Source organism: Periplaneta americana, chromosome 17 (genome assembly GCF_040183065.1).
Source record: "Periplaneta americana isolate PAMFEO1 chromosome 17, P.americana_PAMFEO1_priV1, whole genome shotgun sequence".
NCBI classification, from domain to species: domain Eukaryota; kingdom Metazoa; phylum Arthropoda; class Insecta; order Blattodea; family Blattidae; genus Periplaneta; species Periplaneta americana.
The window spans coordinates 37,100,308-37,121,516 of NC_091133.1; the positions used below are offsets into that span (position 1 = coordinate 37,100,308).

At 36.1% G+C, this 21,209-nt stretch overlaps 1 protein-coding gene across 1 annotated transcript in view; it reads left to right on the forward strand.

Moving 5' to 3' along the window:
- The window catches only part of LOC138692589 (adenosine receptor A2b-like), a 649,225-nt gene extending 632,204 nt beyond the window's left edge, over positions 1-17,021 (forward strand). The window contains exons 3-4 of the mRNA XM_069815587.1: positions 6,042-7,576; positions 16,462-17,021. Coding sequence (XP_069671688.1) covers positions 6,704-7,576; positions 16,462-16,893 — 1,305 coding nt within the window. The 5' untranslated portion in view covers positions 6,042-6,703 and the 3' untranslated portion in view covers positions 16,894-17,021. The remainder of the gene's footprint in view (positions 1-6,041; positions 7,577-16,461) is intronic.
- The last annotated feature ends 4,188 nt before the right edge of the window (positions 17,022-21,209 follow it).

Below are 21,209 nucleotides of genomic sequence, written 5' to 3' on the forward strand. Positions count from 1 at the left end.
GTAACAAAAAAGTGTAATACCATATTGGTGGAAATTTCATAACTTTCTCAGAAAAAAAAAAATATTTTAACACGCTCTTATTCCGTATCTATTGCGAGTAGGATCGAGATTTTTGTCCATATCGATAGAAAATGTAATAAAAAATATTTTTTCCCTCTGGCGTATTTCAATAGCATGGGTGGTTTTCGTGCAAATTTAATTTAAAACCACTAATTTCAAGCTACTGAACGATGCGAACAGATGCAACGTTGTAGCCAGAAAGGGAGGCAGTTCACGTACGCTGAGTTCGTTGACCTCTTACATCTGTATTACGAGAAGAAAGGGAACTGTGTTAGCCAGTCTGCTGGAACTTCCAACGTAATTTTCTAATTAACCGTGCATTTAATCACAAACCGTAATACAGGTATTCTATTAATTTAAGTGTATCCTATCGTCCCTTTAAATCTGCAGGACTATTTCACTTAAATTAAATGGGCTCAACTTTCTTGAGATTTCCCTAGTATATTATAATACTCGTATATCGAAAGAGTGCATATAGCCTAAGTATTAATATTTTCTATGTAAATACTTATTTGTGTTAGTTGGGAGGCCGGAGGGAAAAAGACATTTGGGGAGGCCGAGACGTAGGTGGGAAGATAATATAAAAATGTATTTGAGTGAGGTGGGATATGATAATAGAGACTGGATTAATCTTGCACATGATAGGGACCGATGGCTGGCTTATGTGAGGACGGAACCTCCGTGTTCCTTAAACGCCATTTATAAGTAAGTATACATTTTTACTACAGTTCTGAGTATTAATACCTCAAACGAGTCACTGCTGGCTGATCCTTAACTCCCCACTCCACTAAGACAGTAATGTTTTCATTCGACAGCAGCAAAGTAGAGTTGGGCAACTGTTGCTAAGTGAAGGATTGTGTAAGGCAGGCTCATATGACAAGTCCATCGCGCTACAACTTTCACAAGGCATGGAACTAGAAAATTTTTTCGTTCAAGGTCACCTTAACGCCAGATGTGTGGTATGTTATTCTCTAATAAAGTTGATAACAAATTCCATTGTAGAAGTCATTTTAGGCTGCATCAGTATGATTAGTGAGATCACAATTTTTCAGGTTGATATGTTCGTTACCCACATACATATGTTGCTACTACTGCTACGATTACTACTATTTGTTAATAATAATATATAGGGTCATTCTGGGAGATCTCAACATTTGAGAGATTTCGATACTTTTAAGAAAAGTAGCTATTGCGAGCACTATTCCTAGTAAAAAAAAAGTTCGAGCTATATGAAATCTGTGCTGACTGTGTTTGTAATTTCTGTGTAAGTGTATCTCGTTGCTCCAACCGTTCACGGTCGTATTTCCGAAATCTTTATTTCCGAATCGGGAAGAAACACCCGAGCTTCTACTCAACAATACAAGAATTATAAAAGAAGCAGGGGACAGCGACACAATGCTGTTAGAGTTTAGAATGGGTCAGACCGTACGATGTAAATCTAAAATAATGAATTCACCTTCAGAACAGAATTCGTAGTATCGTCCGGGAAAATGACACATATAATTATGATAACCGCCGGCTGGAGTGCTTGAGACATTGGGGCATCAATTTTTGCTTTAAAAGTTTGCTCTGTAAACTATATATACATAGACTAATAAATAAAATGTAATAGTTTGGAAATATAAACTTTCGGAAATGTGATCAGTAAACGTTCGAAAAAAAAAAAAAGATTCGGAAATTTGGCGCAACCGTAAATAAGGTTTTCGGAAATATGATTAGTAAATTTTCGAAAAAAAAAAAGATTCGGAAATTTGGCGCAACCGTAAATAAGGTTTTCGGAAATATGATTAGTAAATTTTCGAAAAAAAAAAAAAGATTCGGAAATTTGGCACAACCGTAAATAAGGTTTTCGGAAATAAGACCAGTCGGAAATGACACCATTCGAAAATGAAGGTCTTCGGAATAAAGGTTTCAGAAATACCACCGGAAATCGGATCCAACTTGATATTTAACGTTCACAGAAGGTATTAAACACAATACATGTAAGTTACATTTCTCTTTTCGGTCATGAAATATAAGATACCTTCTTTAGTTTATTGTATTTTGACTGGACAGCTCACTTTTACTATTAGACTAGGTGGTTATGAAGATGAAAAGGTTTTGCACTATGCAGTTCCTAAGAAAAAAAAATACTCTGAAGATTACACTGCCAAAGAACTAATATGGTCAGCCTCTGGATGTGTACTTTTTCCGTCAGTATAAAGTTTATTTCAGAAGATTAGTACACTTCGTGAGACTTTGCTAGATCAAAACCAGCGAAAGTTTTTGACAGACGCTTTTTGACAGCTGCATTCCGTTATTTATAATCAATTTTGTGCACCAGTAACACCAATCTATGACTCTACATGCATGGCAAGCAGCTGGTTATAAAACTGGAGAGAAGGTCTCATTCAGAAATACAACAGATGTTGCGTTTCAATGTGGAATGCTCGGATCCCAATGGAAAGACACTGATGATAGTGAATGTGCTAATCTCCAATTGTAACTTGTTCCCATTGCTCACTTCGCTACCGTTTTGATCATTTTATTCACATTTCACAATTGTACAATAATTAGGAATATATGGTATGTCACAATTGCGTTTCCTTACAAAAGAAACGAAAAGTGTCATTGAATTTTTTAACTTTATATGGCACTGCAGGCTGAACGGTTGACTTCACAAGTGAAAAACTATCACAACGAGACTCAGCGCCTCAAATTAGTAAGGTGAACCAGGTTTCATCTGTGTTCGAGTGTTCAAACCCGGAAGCATCCCTGATAAGAGCAAATGCTGGGTAACTTCGGTGCTGGAGCCTTGACTCATTTCGCCGGCATTATCACCTTCATTTCAGTCAGACGCCAGATAACCATCTCAGTTGATAAATTATCGTAAAATAAACCAATTAAAAAGAGGTAGGTTCTACTGACTACCGTTTTTGCACTGTACCTAAGCCATCTGCATAGCTAAAGAACTGGGTATCGCTCTCGTACGAAATGCAACCTAATGTCAACTGCAAATTTTTTACGCTTCGGAGCACAATTTTTTAAGTTTATTCTCCACGAGACGCTTGGTAGGCCTATTATAATATAAAAAATATTAATATTCCACATTGACTAGAAAGTTCTCTATTACAAACTATTTCTGTAAGTAATAAATAAATAATTGAGATCGAAAGACAGTTAACATCAGTGGGTTAGCAGATTAGAGCTACTCCCTGCATGTGATTCAGTTTATCACCATATTTTAAAATATAGCTTTGATGTACAATAATTTTATTTTTCTCTAGCCGCCACTATGACGAAACATCTCGTTTGAGTGTGGTAAGGTGCTATCTTAAGAGAGTCACAGTCTCGCCTGGTAGTGGTAATTGGCTAATGGATCTTTCTATCTAAATAGAGCCCGATCGCAAACTCGTGGCTCCAAAATGCGCGAGCTTCTTTCTGAGAATTCGGAGTGGGGGATTCTGACTGCTTACTCATAGAGAGTACTGTTCAAACACCGCCCCCCCCCAGTAAGACTTTTGGGCGAGTCCATGTAAGTGGATGCCAATTCGTCTTTCGCGCAGGTGCCACGAGTTTGCTACTAATAGTACGCTTGTCCACCGCTGTAGAGTAATGGTCAGCACGTCTGGCTATGAAACGAGCACTCCCGGGTTCAAATCCTAGTTGGGAAAAATTACCTGGCCGGGTTTTTTCCTGGGTTTTCCCTCAACCACTTGAAGCAGAATTGCTGGGTAATTTTCGGCGTTGAACTCGGACTCATTTGGCCATCATTAATCATCATCATCATCCATACAATAGCCCGAGTTAAGTTCACAGTGCGGCGTGCTGTACTTGTACAAGAGCGCGGCCGTTCGGCTACCCCATCATTTACAAGAATAGAAGTGATAAGCACAATAAGCCTCAGGCTGCAGTGTAAGTCTTGGGGTCCCTCCTCCGTACACGAGAAAAAAAATAGTACGCTTGAGAGAAAAGAAATAGAGGCGTAACCCTGAAGAAATGAGATTGGACACTCGTTATCGGTAGATGACCGTTAAGTTATCATCGATAGATCGAATATCGAAACATCCATAACTCTCCATTTATGCGAATTTAAAGTTCCTAGCTCTCTCTCTCTCTGCGTCTATCTTTATTTTCTCCTCTCCCACGCACAATACTCGCACAGGTACACAGCAAATTATATTTAGTCCATGTCACGATGCTGTTCTTTTTCACACTCAAACTGTGTTCTGTTATCAGTGTCAATTTACTTGTTAGTGCGAACTCCATACGTGAGTTGAATCCAAAAATACTTGTTGTTTCTCTCAGTTGACTCATTAGCATGGACTGAAGTCGAGCTGTATAGAAGCATCGTTATTATTAGTATAACTTAATTTGTTAATGTATAGGACCATTCTCGTTAAATATATCTCAGCTTGTTTATTAGCGTGAGCTGAATACGTGAATTGTTTGCAAGCGATTATTTTCTAATTATAACAGGTTATTTATTAGTCTGAAATCAACAGAGCAGTGAATAACATCGCCATCTTAATTTAATAATACTTCTCTTTGCGGATGTTAACGAGATATTGTTAATTCAAAGACATGAAGACAAATTAAAAATCATAAATTTAACGAAACTTATATGTACACACATAGGCCTACATGTACAAAAAAAATTTACAACAAGCTTTATATTTAAAAAATGGTAATGAACATGGATGACAAATTCCTGTGACGAAAACGTAGCGTAGGTACTGTTTTGTGTACTAGGTATCATATATTCATTCTTCGTGTTACCATTGATTAACATTGTTTATTGGTATTTTGTATAAATATACAAAGAACGTACAGTACATCGTGCGTTTCGTAGGCACTTTAATCGTGATCCCCCCAAATGCCAACAACATCCGTCGATAGCATAACCAGTTGGCAAAGACCGGTTGTCTGTGTAAAGGTAAAAGAGTGGGACGACCAAGAGCGTCTGAGGAGAATTTCAGCGCGTTCGGGACTCTTTCTTACGAAGTCCTAAGAAGTCAGTTAAGAAGACTAATCATGAACTTGCAATGCCAGTGATGACAGTATGGAAGGTCTTAAGAAGACGCTTGCATATGCGTCCCTACCGTTTACAGTTGTTATAGGCTTTAAAGCTTACTGACTACGCTGTGCGTTCCAACTTCGCGCTTGAAATGTTGCAGCAGGAAAATGATGACTTACTTGATTGTGTCGTGTTCAGTGATGAATCAACATTTCAACTTAGTGGAAAGGTTAACTCGCACAATGTCAGAATCTGGGGATCTGAAAATCCTCATGAATTCGTACAATCCGAACAAGAGTCTCCAAAACGTAATGTGTTTTGTGTCGTGTAACAAACGGGGCTCACATGAACATATTTTATGAATTTATAATATAAACTGTAGATGTTACTCTTTCATTTAACATGAGTTTTGTTATTGTCGCAGTTAAAGTATCATTAAACACCTTTAAAATTGCTATATTCTTTTATGTACACTCTGTATTTGAAATTGAATACTGTCACAAATCGTTTCGTGTATTAAGACGAAATTTCACAGCACACTTCGCAAGTTTCGCGACATACAAAATCTCCCCGGTATATCGGTTGGAAATTCCTGCTCTCTGTTATGAAATAGTGCGCATAAAACGTGAGCTACAAAAGGGAAACTTTAAAATGGAACGGAACAGTAAGAACAAAACTGAAAGTTTCTTTTTGGAGTATAAATGTAAAACATATAATGGATGTTGTACTGCTACCCTACACAGAAGTTTGCTCACTCGTCTGGAGCACCAGGTGTATCTATGTGTAATCATCGTCTCAATGCTAAACTCCGTTCCCTGCACTATTTTCCAGCTGTCCAACACGTCATTTGTCCGTTGTATTATTCTTCTTTACGCCAAGACAAACTTACTTCTTTTTGGCAACAGTTTCAAACTAAACAGAAATAACTTTCCGACAGTATTGAAGTAGATGAGTTTTGTGAAAGTTGCGTATTGTTTCCTTTCAGATGTGCCGGATGACCAGCTCAACATGTTCGAACTTCTAGCTCCAGCAGCTGTCAGAAACACAGAGACATCAAACACCCGCATTCGCTGTTTACAATTACAGCGAGGGAAGTCAAGTGGATGACCCCGGAAATTATTTTTGTAAAAAGGAAACGTTCATATGAGCTGTGCTATTAAACGGAAATTGTAAAGTGAAAAATATAACATGGTATAAGCTCTGTTTTTGTTTTAATAAACGCGCTAGGTGACATGGAGTGTGCAGAAACTGCTTCTAAATCGTTGTGGTCTTCAAGTACTCAAACCAACAGTTAATCTGTTATATAACATTCTGCATATATGAAACAGCCACGTCATCAGTAATGACCAGAGTATGACGTTCATATCGATATGGACTCCGAATCTCTGGGGATGTTCGTGTTTCTGTGCCGTACTCCGAGCTATAAAGACAAGAGATGAAAATGTGGCGTTTGTACCGAGATCTCGGATGAGTGCTACAGTATGAATCATGCAGCAGATCAAGTGGATCTCGAATTTGTGAGCGTGCTCTCATCAAGAGCTGTGTACTTGTTATGGAGAAAGTGGCAATACGTGAAAATAGAGACGCATTCCGAAATGTGAACAATGGAGTCTAATTGAATATATGCGAGTGTAATCTGTGACAACCATGGCTACGTTAATTCCTCTTGAGGCTTCATGGAGGGGCAACCAAAGTGACTCAGACTTGGCAGTGGCGGCCAGTCAAACTCAGACAATGCATCGTCACGTCGACAACATGACGACGCGGGTGTCTCCACGCCTCGATTCGGCTCCTTTGGCCGTCGCGGCGGCAGTTCTGTTAGTATTCGTCCTTTCACCAATGATTCTGTGCGGGAACTCTCTGATTCTGACGGCCGTATACAGGTTCAAGAGGCTTCGAACTCCTAGCAACTACCTCCTAGCGTCCCTCGCTTCGTCGGACTTGGGGGTAGGCCTCTTCCTCCCCGTCGGAATGTACCTGGAGCTCACAGCGTCCAGTAGTGACAATGTCGCAGAGACTATAAATGTGGGTTTGTGTTTGGTGCCGTATTGCCTGGCCATATCGCTGTGCAGCGTGTCTGTGCTCGTGATGGCGGCCATCGCGGTGGACAGGTTCACGTCCCTAGCACAGCCTCTGAGGTACAACAACCTCATCACTCACACGTCCGTGGAGCGGTACATCGCCGCCTTCTGGCTGTACGCGCTGTTCGTGGGCTTCTCGCCGCTGGTGTACAGCCAGTGCTTCGCGGCCAGCTCGTCCCTGTACGCCCGTAACTGCTCCTTCGGCTCCGTGGTGGCCAGCCCCGTGCAACTCTTCCTCTTCTGCTCCGTATACGGCCCCAGCGCCCTCATCCTCCTCATCTGCTACTGCTACATATACGTGGTGGCCAGGTACCACGCCAGGGCCATCTACTCCGTGGAGCTGTCCCTTCGCCAGCACCAGGATGGCACGCACTGTCGCTACGGCCAGACCCTCGCCATCACAGTGGGCCTCTTCCTCTGTCTGTGGATGCCTTTCCAGGTACGTACTAGACTTCTTAATTTATTTACTCGTGATTTCCTGGTTCCTTTCTAAGGACTTGTACATAGAGTGTAAAGGTCCATTCACAATGAAAATTAAACATAACCATAACATAAACCCAGAATTTGCGGCCAGGCTACCAAATGGGATCATTCACAATGATTCACATAAACACTGACATAAATATTACCGTAAGAGGTTAATATCAAAGTTTGAAAACTCCAAACTTCCATGCTTATGCTTACGTGATTTGCAAACAGAACACAATCGTGGTGGGCTGAAGTATACGACAGAATATGAGAAAATGGCGTCGTTGTTATGTTTCCATGGTTACCAAGTATGTTTGCTGTTATGTTTATGTCCCCATTGTGAATGATGGTATGACTTCTTGATTTTACCGTAACATTTACATTCTTAAGTTAACGCTTACGTTAAGTTTAATTTTCATTGTGAATGAGCCTTAAGAATTGAATCTTAGAGGATAAGGAAACGCAGGATAGAGGGTGAAAAACCAGTTATAGAAGATAGAATTAGGGATACACAGAAATTAAATTTGATTTTCCTTAACAGCTTGAGCTAGACCTTTGAAAATTTGTACGCATATCATGCTGCATATAAATAATCGCTTTGCAAAGTTTCATATTATTTGGCCCAATATTATATGAATTATTAAATTTCTTGTAAATTTAAATTGTATTTTGAAAAATCACTAGATACTCCCACAAATTTCGAAATTTTTACGTGAATTTTGCTCCATGTACCTTTCAAAGTCCCAGAAACATAGCTTGCTGTTATTTTTCCAGACTATTATTCAAGAGCTAAGGAAAAGTTATTTTATGTAATCAAATATAAAAATACATTACAAATTGTGATGTCTACCAGAAAAAAAAAATCCCCCAAAAATCTCGACGTTTCAGGTAAATTCTGCTAGCAAGTTTTGGATGAATATAATTTTTTGTAAATCGATATGTAAGAAAAATGCAAATAGAGAAAAATTAGTTTAAAAGTTTAAAAGACCGCCCAGAGCGTAAAACCCTTTATTAAGTGTGAACCGAAACAACTGATTGGAGGGGTCTATCTGCATGAAAATTTGTGGAGAGATTCTCTGTACCATATACACAACTTTTAATTTTGAAAACGAAAAATCGATTAACAAAATTGAAAAAAATGTTATCTCGGTGTAATCTTAAATGAACAGAAAGCAATATCATATTAGATTTCTGATGAAAGTAGCATAAGGGAGCATAATAAGGCTAGTCAAGGAAGAAGAACCGTAAAAGAAGAAAATGTATCCTTAAGATTACACATGTTTCCTCACTAGATTTTCTACGTGATTCACAACAATTCCAATAATACTCCCTTTTGAAGTTGATTTTCCCGAATTAATTATAATTTAAAACACAAGCCTACATATAAATTAAAGCGAAATGGACCGATAATACAATTTCTTGACCCTGATACAGATACCTGTCTTAGAACTTAGGCATTCGATGCTACAATTTTAAAACTGAATGAAAGTGCGTGAGAATTGCATCATTAGAATTTTTCTCCCTTTTGGTTAATCCCATATTCGGAGTAACAAGTATACCTACTTCAATGATAGCGATTACAATATTGTTTGCGGTGGAGATGGGTGGTCTGCGCTTAATAATCTTTCGTAAATATTCAGCGCTTCAGATGTCGCATGTTATTTAAGAAGCAGGTAAGGAATTCCCCAGTTTAAATAAATTATTTTCTGGGAAATACCGGAACTTGTCATTTACAGTTATACATCTGGAATCTATTCACATGTTTTATATCTGACAGAACAATTCTGGGCGGAAGGTGGCAATACTAAATCTTCTACTATAGCCTATGTATGTTTCCTTATGTATTTATTATTTTCACTCCTACTGAGAAATTTCCCAACCCCATGACTGACGCTATTGAAATTTTTGGATAACCAAGGAAGACAATATTATTTTAAAACCTATTTTTATGAAGTATTACTTTTTTTAAATGATGAACTGAAGAAGAACACACATTTCCGTAAAACGCAAAGAGACTGATGTGCCATATAATCGCATAAGATTTGATGTACAGTAGTGGCAAACAAAAAAAAACCGGACTGACCATTGTAGCTGATTTCTGAGTCTTGTTCACTCCAGAGCACGATACACTGGTAACTAAGACTTTCGTGGTTCGAATCCTGGCTGGGAAGGAAACTTTTTTTGTTCCTTATTCAAATTTATTCCTAATACTTTTCGATTTCTGGTAAAATTCATGTCCTGGTAAGAATAATTTAATTAAGTAGTTAAATATTGCTGCAATCGAAAAGTATTGGGAATAAATTTGAATAACTAACAAAAAAAAAAGTTTCCTTCCCAGCCAGGATTCGAACCACGAAAGTCTTAGTTACCAGTCTATCGTGCTCTCAAATCAGCTACAAGGGTCGGTCCGGTTTTTTTTGCCACTACTATATATAGTGAAAGTCCAATACAGTGTTGAAATGGAAGGAAAGAAATAAGAAAGGAAGAACCCCTAAAAAAAAAAAAAAAAAAAAAAAAAAAAAAAAAAAAAAAAAAAAAAAAAAAAAACCGTAAAATTATCCTTTCTCAAAAATATCGAGTGATCTCGAAAGTATCGAGTACCTAAGTCTAAAATTAAATAATTTACTTTGTATCCAAATAACAAAGTTAATTTCTATTTTTCTTTATTGCATATTTTATAATTCCAAAAATGTGAATATTTTATTTAATTCGCACACTGTGTAGATTGAGTATAAATTACGCATTAACTCATATTTCTCAAATTGATATAAAATACCTAGCGGAACGCTGGAATTGCTTCAAGTATTATTTGCTACATATAAAACTCAATATTTTAATTTGATGCAATATTATTATAATTATATGCTAAGCACTTAACTTACTTCTTAAGTCTCCAACACATCAGTGAAAGTGAACGTATTTGACGGAAAGATGTAAAACATTGTTCTACTTTAAGTACTAGTATGTACGTTCAAAATCATCTTAAGATTCGTACATCTAAGTGGTGGTGTGTTAAAACAATCTACTCTCAATGGCCATATCAGGATTTTAAACTATTTGTGACGAGAACGAAACACATGAGAATATATTAGCGATTATATCAACAGAAATGTACACATTTTACATGAAAATGAAGTATATTTGTTTTTATTTACCTTCATGATGTGATAGCGACATGATATTCGGCGAGAAGAGGCTCAAGATTCGCCATAGATTATCTGACATTCGTCTTACGATTGGGGAAAACTTCGGAAAAACTCCAATCAGGTAATCAGCCCGAGAGGGAAACGAACCCAGGTCCGAGAGCAACCCCGGCTCAGCAGCCAAAGGCGCTACCGCCTGAGCTACGTTGATTTCATAATGGTTAGACTGCTTTAGTTTTACAAATGAATTCATGTAGATATCCTTAAACTACATATTTTGTCTGAAAAACTTCTCGATTGGATACAATTCTGTAGATAATAACTCCTATAAAAATGTAGTAAAGGTGTATTTTATTCTATTTATGTTAAGGTCAGATTTAGGTTAATAAGCCATAAATTGCTTGTACAATATTATATGTGTAGCATACATATCTAGCGATTTATCTTGAATGATGGGTGACGTCATTAGGCGTTAGAATTAAAGTAGAACGGCCGCTGGTATACTGCAAAATACAAATATTGATCTAAAACAATTGTGTTGCAGATGGTGTTTATAAACCAATTTAACACATGAGCAGTAGGTAGTCACCGACTTCCATTCCAACAGTCGCTATCGCTCAGTATTGTATGCTGTGAGATGTGTACAGTATAGTGAAGATCACGTAAGAGTAGTTTCTAAAAGGCTAATTTAGCCGTCTCTTCAGTGTTGCCAACGGATACTAGGTATCACCAAAATATGGTAAAATCACAATGCCATGTACAATAATAATAATAATAATATTATTATTATTATAATAATAATAATATAGTATTAACAATAACGATGACTTGCTAATTTATCACATCTCATCTTTATGTTGGGGAGGTGTTCTCTAAATGGTTCAATAATTCGTAAAAGAGTAGCTATATTTTCCTTCTGCATCTCTCGCACATTATGTTAGTAGTTTGTAGATTACTATATGATCTAATATTAAATGTATTTTATCTTACATCATGAAATTCATTGCTTTGATTAAACAGTTTACGATTCACGAGACCTAACCTAAAAATGTATTTTGCTTGATCACGTGAAATGATAAGTACGAATTCCGAAATCGAATGCCACGTTGAAATGTATGCTTAAGAATATTTACTCCATTATTGTAATAAAAGTCTAATCACGAAAGAAATTAATTAAAATATGAAATGGTATTTCTGTCGATTACCCAAGGCCTGTATCACAAGAAATATATTTATTTACATTTAGTCTACCTGGCTATAATCTTGAATTGTAACCACAATACAAAGCAACATACAATAATTATTATGTATTAATTAATTATTAGCATGTTCAAATTAACTAGCTTCCAATAATCGACCCAGAAATCTAGAACAATTTGAATTTTCAGAATTTAAACTACCGACAACTTGTGTCACTGCTCCCAACATAACAGTTATAAAATAACTACCAGTTGTAGTATTTCTCAGTACCGAAATTCGAAACGAAGTTGGCAAAACAAAATTCAACCTGCAAACTAGAAAATCACCATAATCCACTAGCTTATGTAGTAATGGGGGAAAAATGGTTGGGTTTCACCCTTGGGGTATTAAGTAAATTGATCCGGACTATATATTTGATTCCTTCCTGTTACTAAATTTCACTTTGAATAAAAATATACTTCGGAATATGTATGATAAGAACTTTCTTGTGTTAAATTTTAACGTACCTTGTTAACATGTTTCGACCTACTTTCGGTCATCTTCAGAACTGGTCGTTGTTGGTCTTGGCGCCTCTTGTTTCCTGTGTGGGTGCGTTCGTAGTGTAGAGTCAAAGAGTGTATGTGTTTTGAAATTGAGTTGTGTGTTGAGAATATCGTTGGGGTGTATTTTCGTGTATCTGTATATTTCATATTGTTCTTTCTAGTGTGTTAAGTTTCTGGCTTTTTGTTTGGATGTGCAGTATTTCCATGTCTGTGTTATGTCTCTGTAGGTGCTAACCACATCTGCAGGGTTATTTCACTTCCACCCTGTATATATATAGATATACACACAAAATTAACTTTAACAAATTTAGGAGAACTATTAGCATAGAATTGCTCGAAAGTGTTCTTGTTACTATAAAATAATGTTCTATTTCATTTCTAATTGAAGACTTGCTCAGCCGACTTCTACGTCAAATTATGGAGTTATTTAAAATATTTTATAAATATATATTCTTTCTTCCGTTAAGAGGTTGCTTAAAGCACATATATATGTATATGTATATAGGTTATATTTATATAAGTATATAAATTTCATACGTTGCACATGATAATACATGGTATTGCCTGAAAATATAGTAGACTTATAATGAATAGCCTATATCTTCTTTAAAAAACCTCTCTAAGCAAATGGAAAACAATATTCATTTTGTCACCAAACTCATGCTACATGCCAAAAAAGATAAATTACTTACATCGCTTACCTCGTACGTGGAACTGTTAATTAATTGTCACGTACACAAAAGGCTTTAGACGGACTGTCTGAAGCAATGCCAGTTCCTTGCTTGTAGTACACATTCATTATAACAACAAAAGCGACGGACAGTATGAATGGAATGGACTCTATACGCAACATTGAAACCATATTGTCCATAAATAGATATTTTTGTCATCGTTATGGATATAGCGATATTACATTGAAATTTATTTTAAATACAACACAGCTCCTTTAGTATAATTACTTTTGGCTATCTAAAAACAAAATTCTTTAGCAAATTTTTTTACAAAATAAAGGCTATACTGAGCATAATAAGTACAGTGGATTCTGTAATTGTTGATCTTGCACAGAATGCATTTTTAAGTATTGAGAGATTATTGTAATGCCTGAAAATTTCATGTTTGTTAACAGAAAAGATGTACTATATGCTGTACATTTTTCTGTTCACGGTTGTGAATACAGGAACTCACGACGTTTCCAAGGTTGGCTCTAACTTCGTCTTCTAGTGAACAAAAATGGTTATTATATTGTACAAAATGACATTTTTTATGCCTAGGGAAATCAGATGTGTAAATATTAAATAGTGTAGGTGACAGTACTCCTCCTTTAGTAACTCAAGCCTTGATTATGCACTCTTTAGAAAAACTTTTATTTATTTTTACTTTAAAAGTTCTGTCTGTTAAGAGACTTCTTAACATATGTACATAATTTGTAAGAATATTTCTGTTTTTACTAATTTGATAATGAACCTTGAGTGTAGACGGTGTCCAATATACTTCCAACATGTAAAAATATACATACAATGCCTTTACAATATTTCATGTTATAGTCTAAGTCACTCTATGCGCTTAGTATTTGTCCAGCGATCTTGCGACTTTTGAAAGTATCATTACTGTTGAACTGGTGAATTTTCTCTTCGTTGTGAATTCAGTTAAATTAAGCTAAAATTCGCCTTCATTCTTGTAAGAATTTAGAACATTAGAGACCACCAGTGTAGCCCGCCTTCCTACTGTTTCGAGACTGCGATAGGGAGTGGGTTCCAATCTCACTTAGGCTGATTACCTGTTTGGATTTATTTCGAGGTTGTCCTAAGCCGTAAGGAAAAATGTCAGGTAATTTCATGGCGAATCTTGAGATTCAACCTCGCCAGATATAATCTTGCTATTATCAATTCCATTGGCGATAGGCAACATCGCAGTAAATACACCGTCGTTTAATAACCTATTAAAATAACATTAGACATTATTTCACGATTTTTCGACAAAACTTCATAAAAAATACTTGCAGTTTCAGGGGTAAAACTCTTTTCATTTTAGGTAAAATCGTTTGAAAACTGAAAAAAAATTGTTACAATCAATAATTATTGTCTTCAATTAACAACTATCAAAGTAACAAATGGATAAATAATTAGGCTAAATACAGAATGGAAGTAATATAACTGTATAGATTTTAACAGAGTATTCCTCAGATAGAGTATAACAAAAAATTATAGTCCTAAATGAATACTTTTCTCAGAAAAAAATCATTTTCCCCTAAATGCTAACAATGTTTTACTCGATAAGTACTGCCGTACGATTCTTATTCTTACTCTTATCATTATATGAGCTGATAAGGAATGATAACGTATTAGCCTACATCCTTTTGTAGTTTGTCATTCAAACGGACAGTTCTCTTGCAAATTATGTAAAAAGATTAACACATTTCGTAATAACAACAATATTATCAAAAAAACAAATTGAAGACCGAGAAAAAAGATCACCTTTTGAACGTGGTTTTGATCCTACCGCCATTAGGAAGTCTGGCAACCCTGCTGCAGTGATTAAGGGACGAAATGCTGCTATTCAGACCTTAGTTCGTGTGTGTATTCGTAGGTAAGCCAGCGATGTGGTGTTGCCAAACTACACAGACTAATTTTCTAATCAACTATGCACTTAATTACTAAGTGCATAATTTGATCACCAACTCACTCCTTTCTTTATTTCTTTACTTATTTCTTCATTTCTTTATTTATTTCTTCATTTCTTTATTTATTTCTTCTTTGATTTATTTATTTCTTCATTTGTTTCTCTATTTCTTCCTCTATTTCTCCATTTCTTTCTTTATTTCTCCATTTATTTCCCCATTTCTTTCTTTACTTCTTGATTTCTTCATTTATTTCTCCATTTCTTCCTTTGTTTCCCCATTTGTTCATTTATTTCTTCGTTGCTTTATTTATTACTCCATTTTTTCATTTACTTCTCCATTTATTCCTTTATTTCTCCATTTATTCCTTTATTTCTCCATTTCTTCATTTATTTCTCCATTTATTCATTTATTTCTCCATTTCTTCCTTTATTTCTCCATTTCTTCATTTATTTCTCCATTTATTCTTTTATTCCTCCATTTATTCATTTATTCCTCCATTTTTCATTTATTTCTCCATTTATTCCTTTTTTTCTCCATTTATTCATTTATTTCTCCATTTATTCATTTATTTCTCCATTTTTCATTTATTTCTCCATTTTTCATTTATTTCTCTATTTTTCATTTATTTCTCAATTTATTCATTTATTTCTGCATTTATTCATTTATTTCTCCATTTCTTCCTTTATTTCTCCACTTCTTCATTCATTTCTCCATTTCTTCATTTATTTCTCCATTTATTCATTTATTCCTCCATTTATACATTTATTTCTCCATTTGCTCGTTTATTTCTTCGTTGCTTTATTTATCTATCCATTTCTTCATTTATTTATCCATTTCTTCATTTATTTACCCGTTTCTGCGTTTATTTTCCCATTTCTTTTCCCATTTCTTCCTTTATTTCTCCATTTCTTCATTTATTTCTCCGCTTCATCCTTTATTTCTCCAGTTATTTATTTATTTTGTTTATTATTTATTTATTTATTTATTTATTTATTTATTTTAATGTATTCTACTGCCCCCTTCAATCTGCACAGTTATATCACACTCTGTATAAGAAATGAAAACACTGAATGAAACAGACATTTTAGATCCTAGTGGATTAGAATTGGCCTAGGTACTAATCACCAAATTACGGACCTTAAGTTTCTACAAAACTCTTAAAATTGTTTAAAAAAACTTCAAACCTAATATAAAGTTGAAATTCGATGCTAGTATACAGGGATATATAATACAATAGAATCTAAGAATATAGAGCTTACTCATGAATAGAACGTGAAAATTTAGACCCTATAATATGGTGAAATGATAAAGTTGAAATGTTTAACATAACATGTCATGCTTTCTTTCACAGACGTGCATGCTGCTGGACATATTCCGCGGAACCCGCATCCTCAGCGACTGGACTTCCATCTACCTGGCCCTCCCCATATTCGCCAGCAGCGCTGTAAATCCATGGGTGTACGGCTACCGGAACTCGGAGGTTCGAACTTCGGTTCAGAGAGTAATGGAGGAACTTCTGGGCAGATTAGGTTTTGTTCCATCGCATTACGGCTGCCCTGAACTGCTGGCAGCCACAAATGCAGACCAAGCAGAACTGAATAGTTTCGCGTCGCACGTCCGTCTGTGTGCGGTCTCGCCGAATCGAACCACACTGCTGCTCATCCCCTCGACCCGACAAGACACGGCGGAGGGCAGCACAGGCGTTACCACTGTGAAAGAGACTGTCGTGCACCTCGAACTGCCGACTGAGATACATGCCAACGGCGAAAAAGTGGGCATGTAGCGTACTGACTGTGTCCAAGTGTACAATGTGTATATTATCTTCCTTCGTGTATGAAAGACCCGACTAGTATCCAATTAAATGCAATGTTTCATTTTCTTTGGATTACAAATGCATAGCGCTGACCTCAACTTTGTCTCCGTCTACTGATTTTTCCCATTAATATTCTATATGAAGTTCCTCGACTAAGAAAATTAACTTGGCTACCAACGAAGTTTTTGTTTTTTTCCTGGCTTAAGGAGACATTATCCTCGAGGTCAAATCTATCATTCGGCTTCAAAAATATAAGCTCTAATATCTTAAGGAATTCACCTAACCCAACCTTTCTCTATACGAGCAGATAATGATAGAGCCATGTTGATTTTCTTGACCGAAGAATTTCCGTACAAGATGTATTATATTCGGACCTAAACTAATACTAGTAGACATTCCATTTCCATTTCCGTGGCTGTCTGTCCGTCCATTACATAAAATGTATGATCTCCTTAAAGACAAGTAAACATTTAGGCTAAATTAAACGACTCAAATGAACCTATCATTTAAATAAGTAAAATTATTCTAAGAACCTTTCGATCCTTCTTTCTAAAATATTTACAAATCCCAGTGAAATCAATATTAATAATGTAATACTGTACATTAAATCATTCATTTTAAATTAAGTCATTGTGCGATTTGTAATTTTCCAAAAGAGGATAGGTACGGTTCATTCCCAATCTCTCCCCCATCTCCCCCTCTCTCTCTCTCTCGGTGGTATAATGCGATAGCGATCTCTTGGGTTTTTGAACTATGTGTTAATATTTCAGATCCAAGTATGTCTTGCTTCAACAAAGAGAGCATGAGACGCATAGACCAGAGTATTTACAGCTCATGCATTATGTCCAGACACTCCCCTACTCTTCCTACAGAGCTGCGCACGAGATCGGATGAGTCTACTTACGAATTATAGGGGAATGGGTTAGTTTTTGTCTTGAATTCGGTAGACACACGCCCGACCTTCCCTTCTACTCCTACCCCTCCACAGAAACATTGTTCCCCTACTGCGCATCGCGAGTGTCTTGACAAAATGCATGAGCTGTATATGTCGTAATGGGTAGAGTGTATAGTTTGTATATAGGCCTATTGTAAAACTAAGCTCTCTTGAACTGATTCCCCGAGTGAAATAGACTTTCAGCTCACCCTACACAACTACAGGAAGCCGTGGCACTTATGGAATTTCAAGCTATTCATTCATTCATTCATTCATTCATTCATTCATTCATTCATTCCACTGCCAAGCATTATTTTCCAGACCCAGTCTAGTAACGGATCAAAGAGGTAGATTTCTTTTGCTCGACTTCATAATACTGGGATCGATATTTAGTCTCGAAACATTGTGTATTTCTACATCTATCACGCGGTGGAAAAACCAAGATCTCATATTCATATTAATTTTAATTTAAATGACACTCATGACTTCCATATACTGTGGAAGCGATTCACAATTGCATGTAAACTGAAAAATAATAGTACTACAAAAATCAACTATTAAATGACATTTAATAACAATAATATAATTTTATTATTATATCTAAGAGTAGTCACAAATTAGTTACAAAAAATCTGCGCTGTATCAGCAATATAGCGGCAAGTAGAATATGTCACCCAGTTTCGAGAATGGAACTATAGTTGTGAAATGTTTATTTTTGTTTCGAATTACGAATGGAGAGTATGGGTCTGTGATAAGAGAAGTAGCCTAATGAATTAAGGTCGTGTAATATATTATTTCTCTTCATATGAAACGACATTCCGAAATTAGTCCCAGCTCATAACAATTCACTCTGATTCATTCAAAGTGTATCGTACATGTCTATTGTAGAGAGTCTATGACTTTTATATTGTAGAATTCGTGATTACAAATCAAATGAATGGTTCCACAAGTTTGGAGCTGCTCTCGATGCCAAGATATTACTGAGAGAAACCGCGCGACACAGCTAATTTTATACGCAAATTCGGTACCCTGATGCCCGTAGCGAGAGAAGGTAGCGTCATTAGCAGACCCCGGAGAAAGTATTGCTTACAGGGAAACGCGCGATGTAGTATAGCTAATGTTTATGAACCGAGGACTCTTGTACGCATCACTGTGCATGTAGGAGTAGAGCCGGCGCAGCGTAGTACAACGCAGTCAAAAGCAATCGACACGGGTCTTCAGAATGCCGAGACCAAAAGTACGCAAGATAGAAGCACTAAGGAAATATGTTCGTCAATAAAAAGTGTTTTCCATCCATGGTAATGAACTGTTTTGTGAATTTTGTCACGTGAAATTGGCAGCCGACATGGCATGCAACGTAAGGAAGCACATAAATAGCAATAAGCAAAAACGTGCATGTAAAAGACAAAAGAATTTAAGCAAGGTACAGCAGGAATCTCCTTCACAACTACACTTGAACGAACATTTTACGAAGATATGCGTGACGCATTTATTGCTTCAAATATTCCGTTAAAAAATTAGTAAACGTGAAACTCCGTGGCTTTTCAGAAAAGTACACTGAAAGACAAATTCCTAAAGCAGCAATACTGCGGAAGAAATATGTGCAACAAGCATATGAGAAATGTCTGCGTGAAGTGAAGTGTAAATTACAAAATGAGAAGATATGGGTTTCTATAGGTATAGATGAAAGTATGAACTCCGTTGGACGTCACATTGCAAATGTGGTTGTAGGTGCCCTTAGTGCGGAATATTGCTGTAGACCCTATCTCTTAATGAGTGAAGGGTTAGAGAAGGTTAATTATTCCACCATATGTGAACTTTTTGATAGTGCAATGGAGTTGCTATGGCCATCATGTGTGCAATTCGAAAATGTGTTACTATATGTTACAGAAGCTGCAAACTATATGAAGAAGCTAAGTTTCTTGAAACACGTTATCCGAATATTATACACGTTGCATGTCTTGCACATGCATGTCATAGTTCATTTCAACGCATCAATACGTAAACAATATTACCAGTACAATGAAATATTTAGGTCTCTTAATGAGAATAAGTTAGAATTGCACTTCGTAAGTTTCATAGCTAATCACTGGAAACTAGTCAAAAGGACGCAGAAATAATGAGACTTTCATGTATTACTTCATTTCTCACGAACCAAACTGTACTAGTGCCAACGTCACGCTGTCTATCGTTATTTACCCCATCCCTCTCGAAGCAGGTATGCTATGTTGCATACTAAGCTGATAGCAATACTTTTCCCGGGGCCTAGTCATTAGACATGGTTACACATTTGCATTGGTCCATGGCCTAACTACTAAAAACATTAGCATTCGACTGTGTCTCATAATCTTGTTACAGTCAGTAACTCATTTTGTTATTTTTTGTTCCACCACGGATTTTAGAAAGGGTACCATCCATACCCGGTGATAGAAAAGACTTTTCTGCGTCTAAAACGCAGTACTGTGGATTATCATCATTGAATGGGATAGGGAATAGGTATGAGCAGAGAGGGGATATTTCTGGAAATGGGGAAATTTCATTTTGGTCCTCCTACAAATCGCACCCTGTATTATATATTCACAAAAAATAGCAGATATGACGTTGCAGTGATTTATTGTAGTAAGTAAGTTTAGAAAAGCAATCTGTTATACGGTATTATCCGGCTTATTTATAGAGAAATGTGTTTATTGCTGGTAATTAATGAAAATTTCTAATTTTAGACTAATTTTAACTAGAGTTCAGTCAATATTTTTGCTTCTTTCAAAATATTAGATCGTTGTTCATGATTCAGCTTTTCAAATTATTGGGCTATTCTCACCAGGAAATTAATTAATTTTATATTTGTTGATAAAATTCCCATTCACAGGTCGGAGTTATTACCGATATTAACAAGACTGTCCCACCAATTATATTATAATCAATGTATAGCGCGCTATAATTCGGTTCCTACAATATGTAAATAAATATTATTTTATTGAGCAATTAAAACCCGAAACCTAAGTGTCGATTTTTTAATTGTAGAGATTTTCCAACGTATTTATGATATCAAAAATATGTAACATTCACAGTTTCCGGAATTACAGATCATTAAAAGAGACCTATTCCGCAACTGAGTGACAGGTTACAGAAAGCTGAGTGTGTTAAAGTTGTAGATTTGTGTAAGAAATTTGCTCTCTAATGTTAAGGCGGCATGGTTAGTTGACGTGAAAATTGAAAGAGATATTTTTGTGAAATGTGCTTGACAGAATACTATTTATTTTGCTAAATCCAATTACTGTGTGCTTCCTGTGCTCAACTTAAGTAGACTGGCGAATGAAAGACTGTTTGAGAATTTCATGTACAACAGTGATAC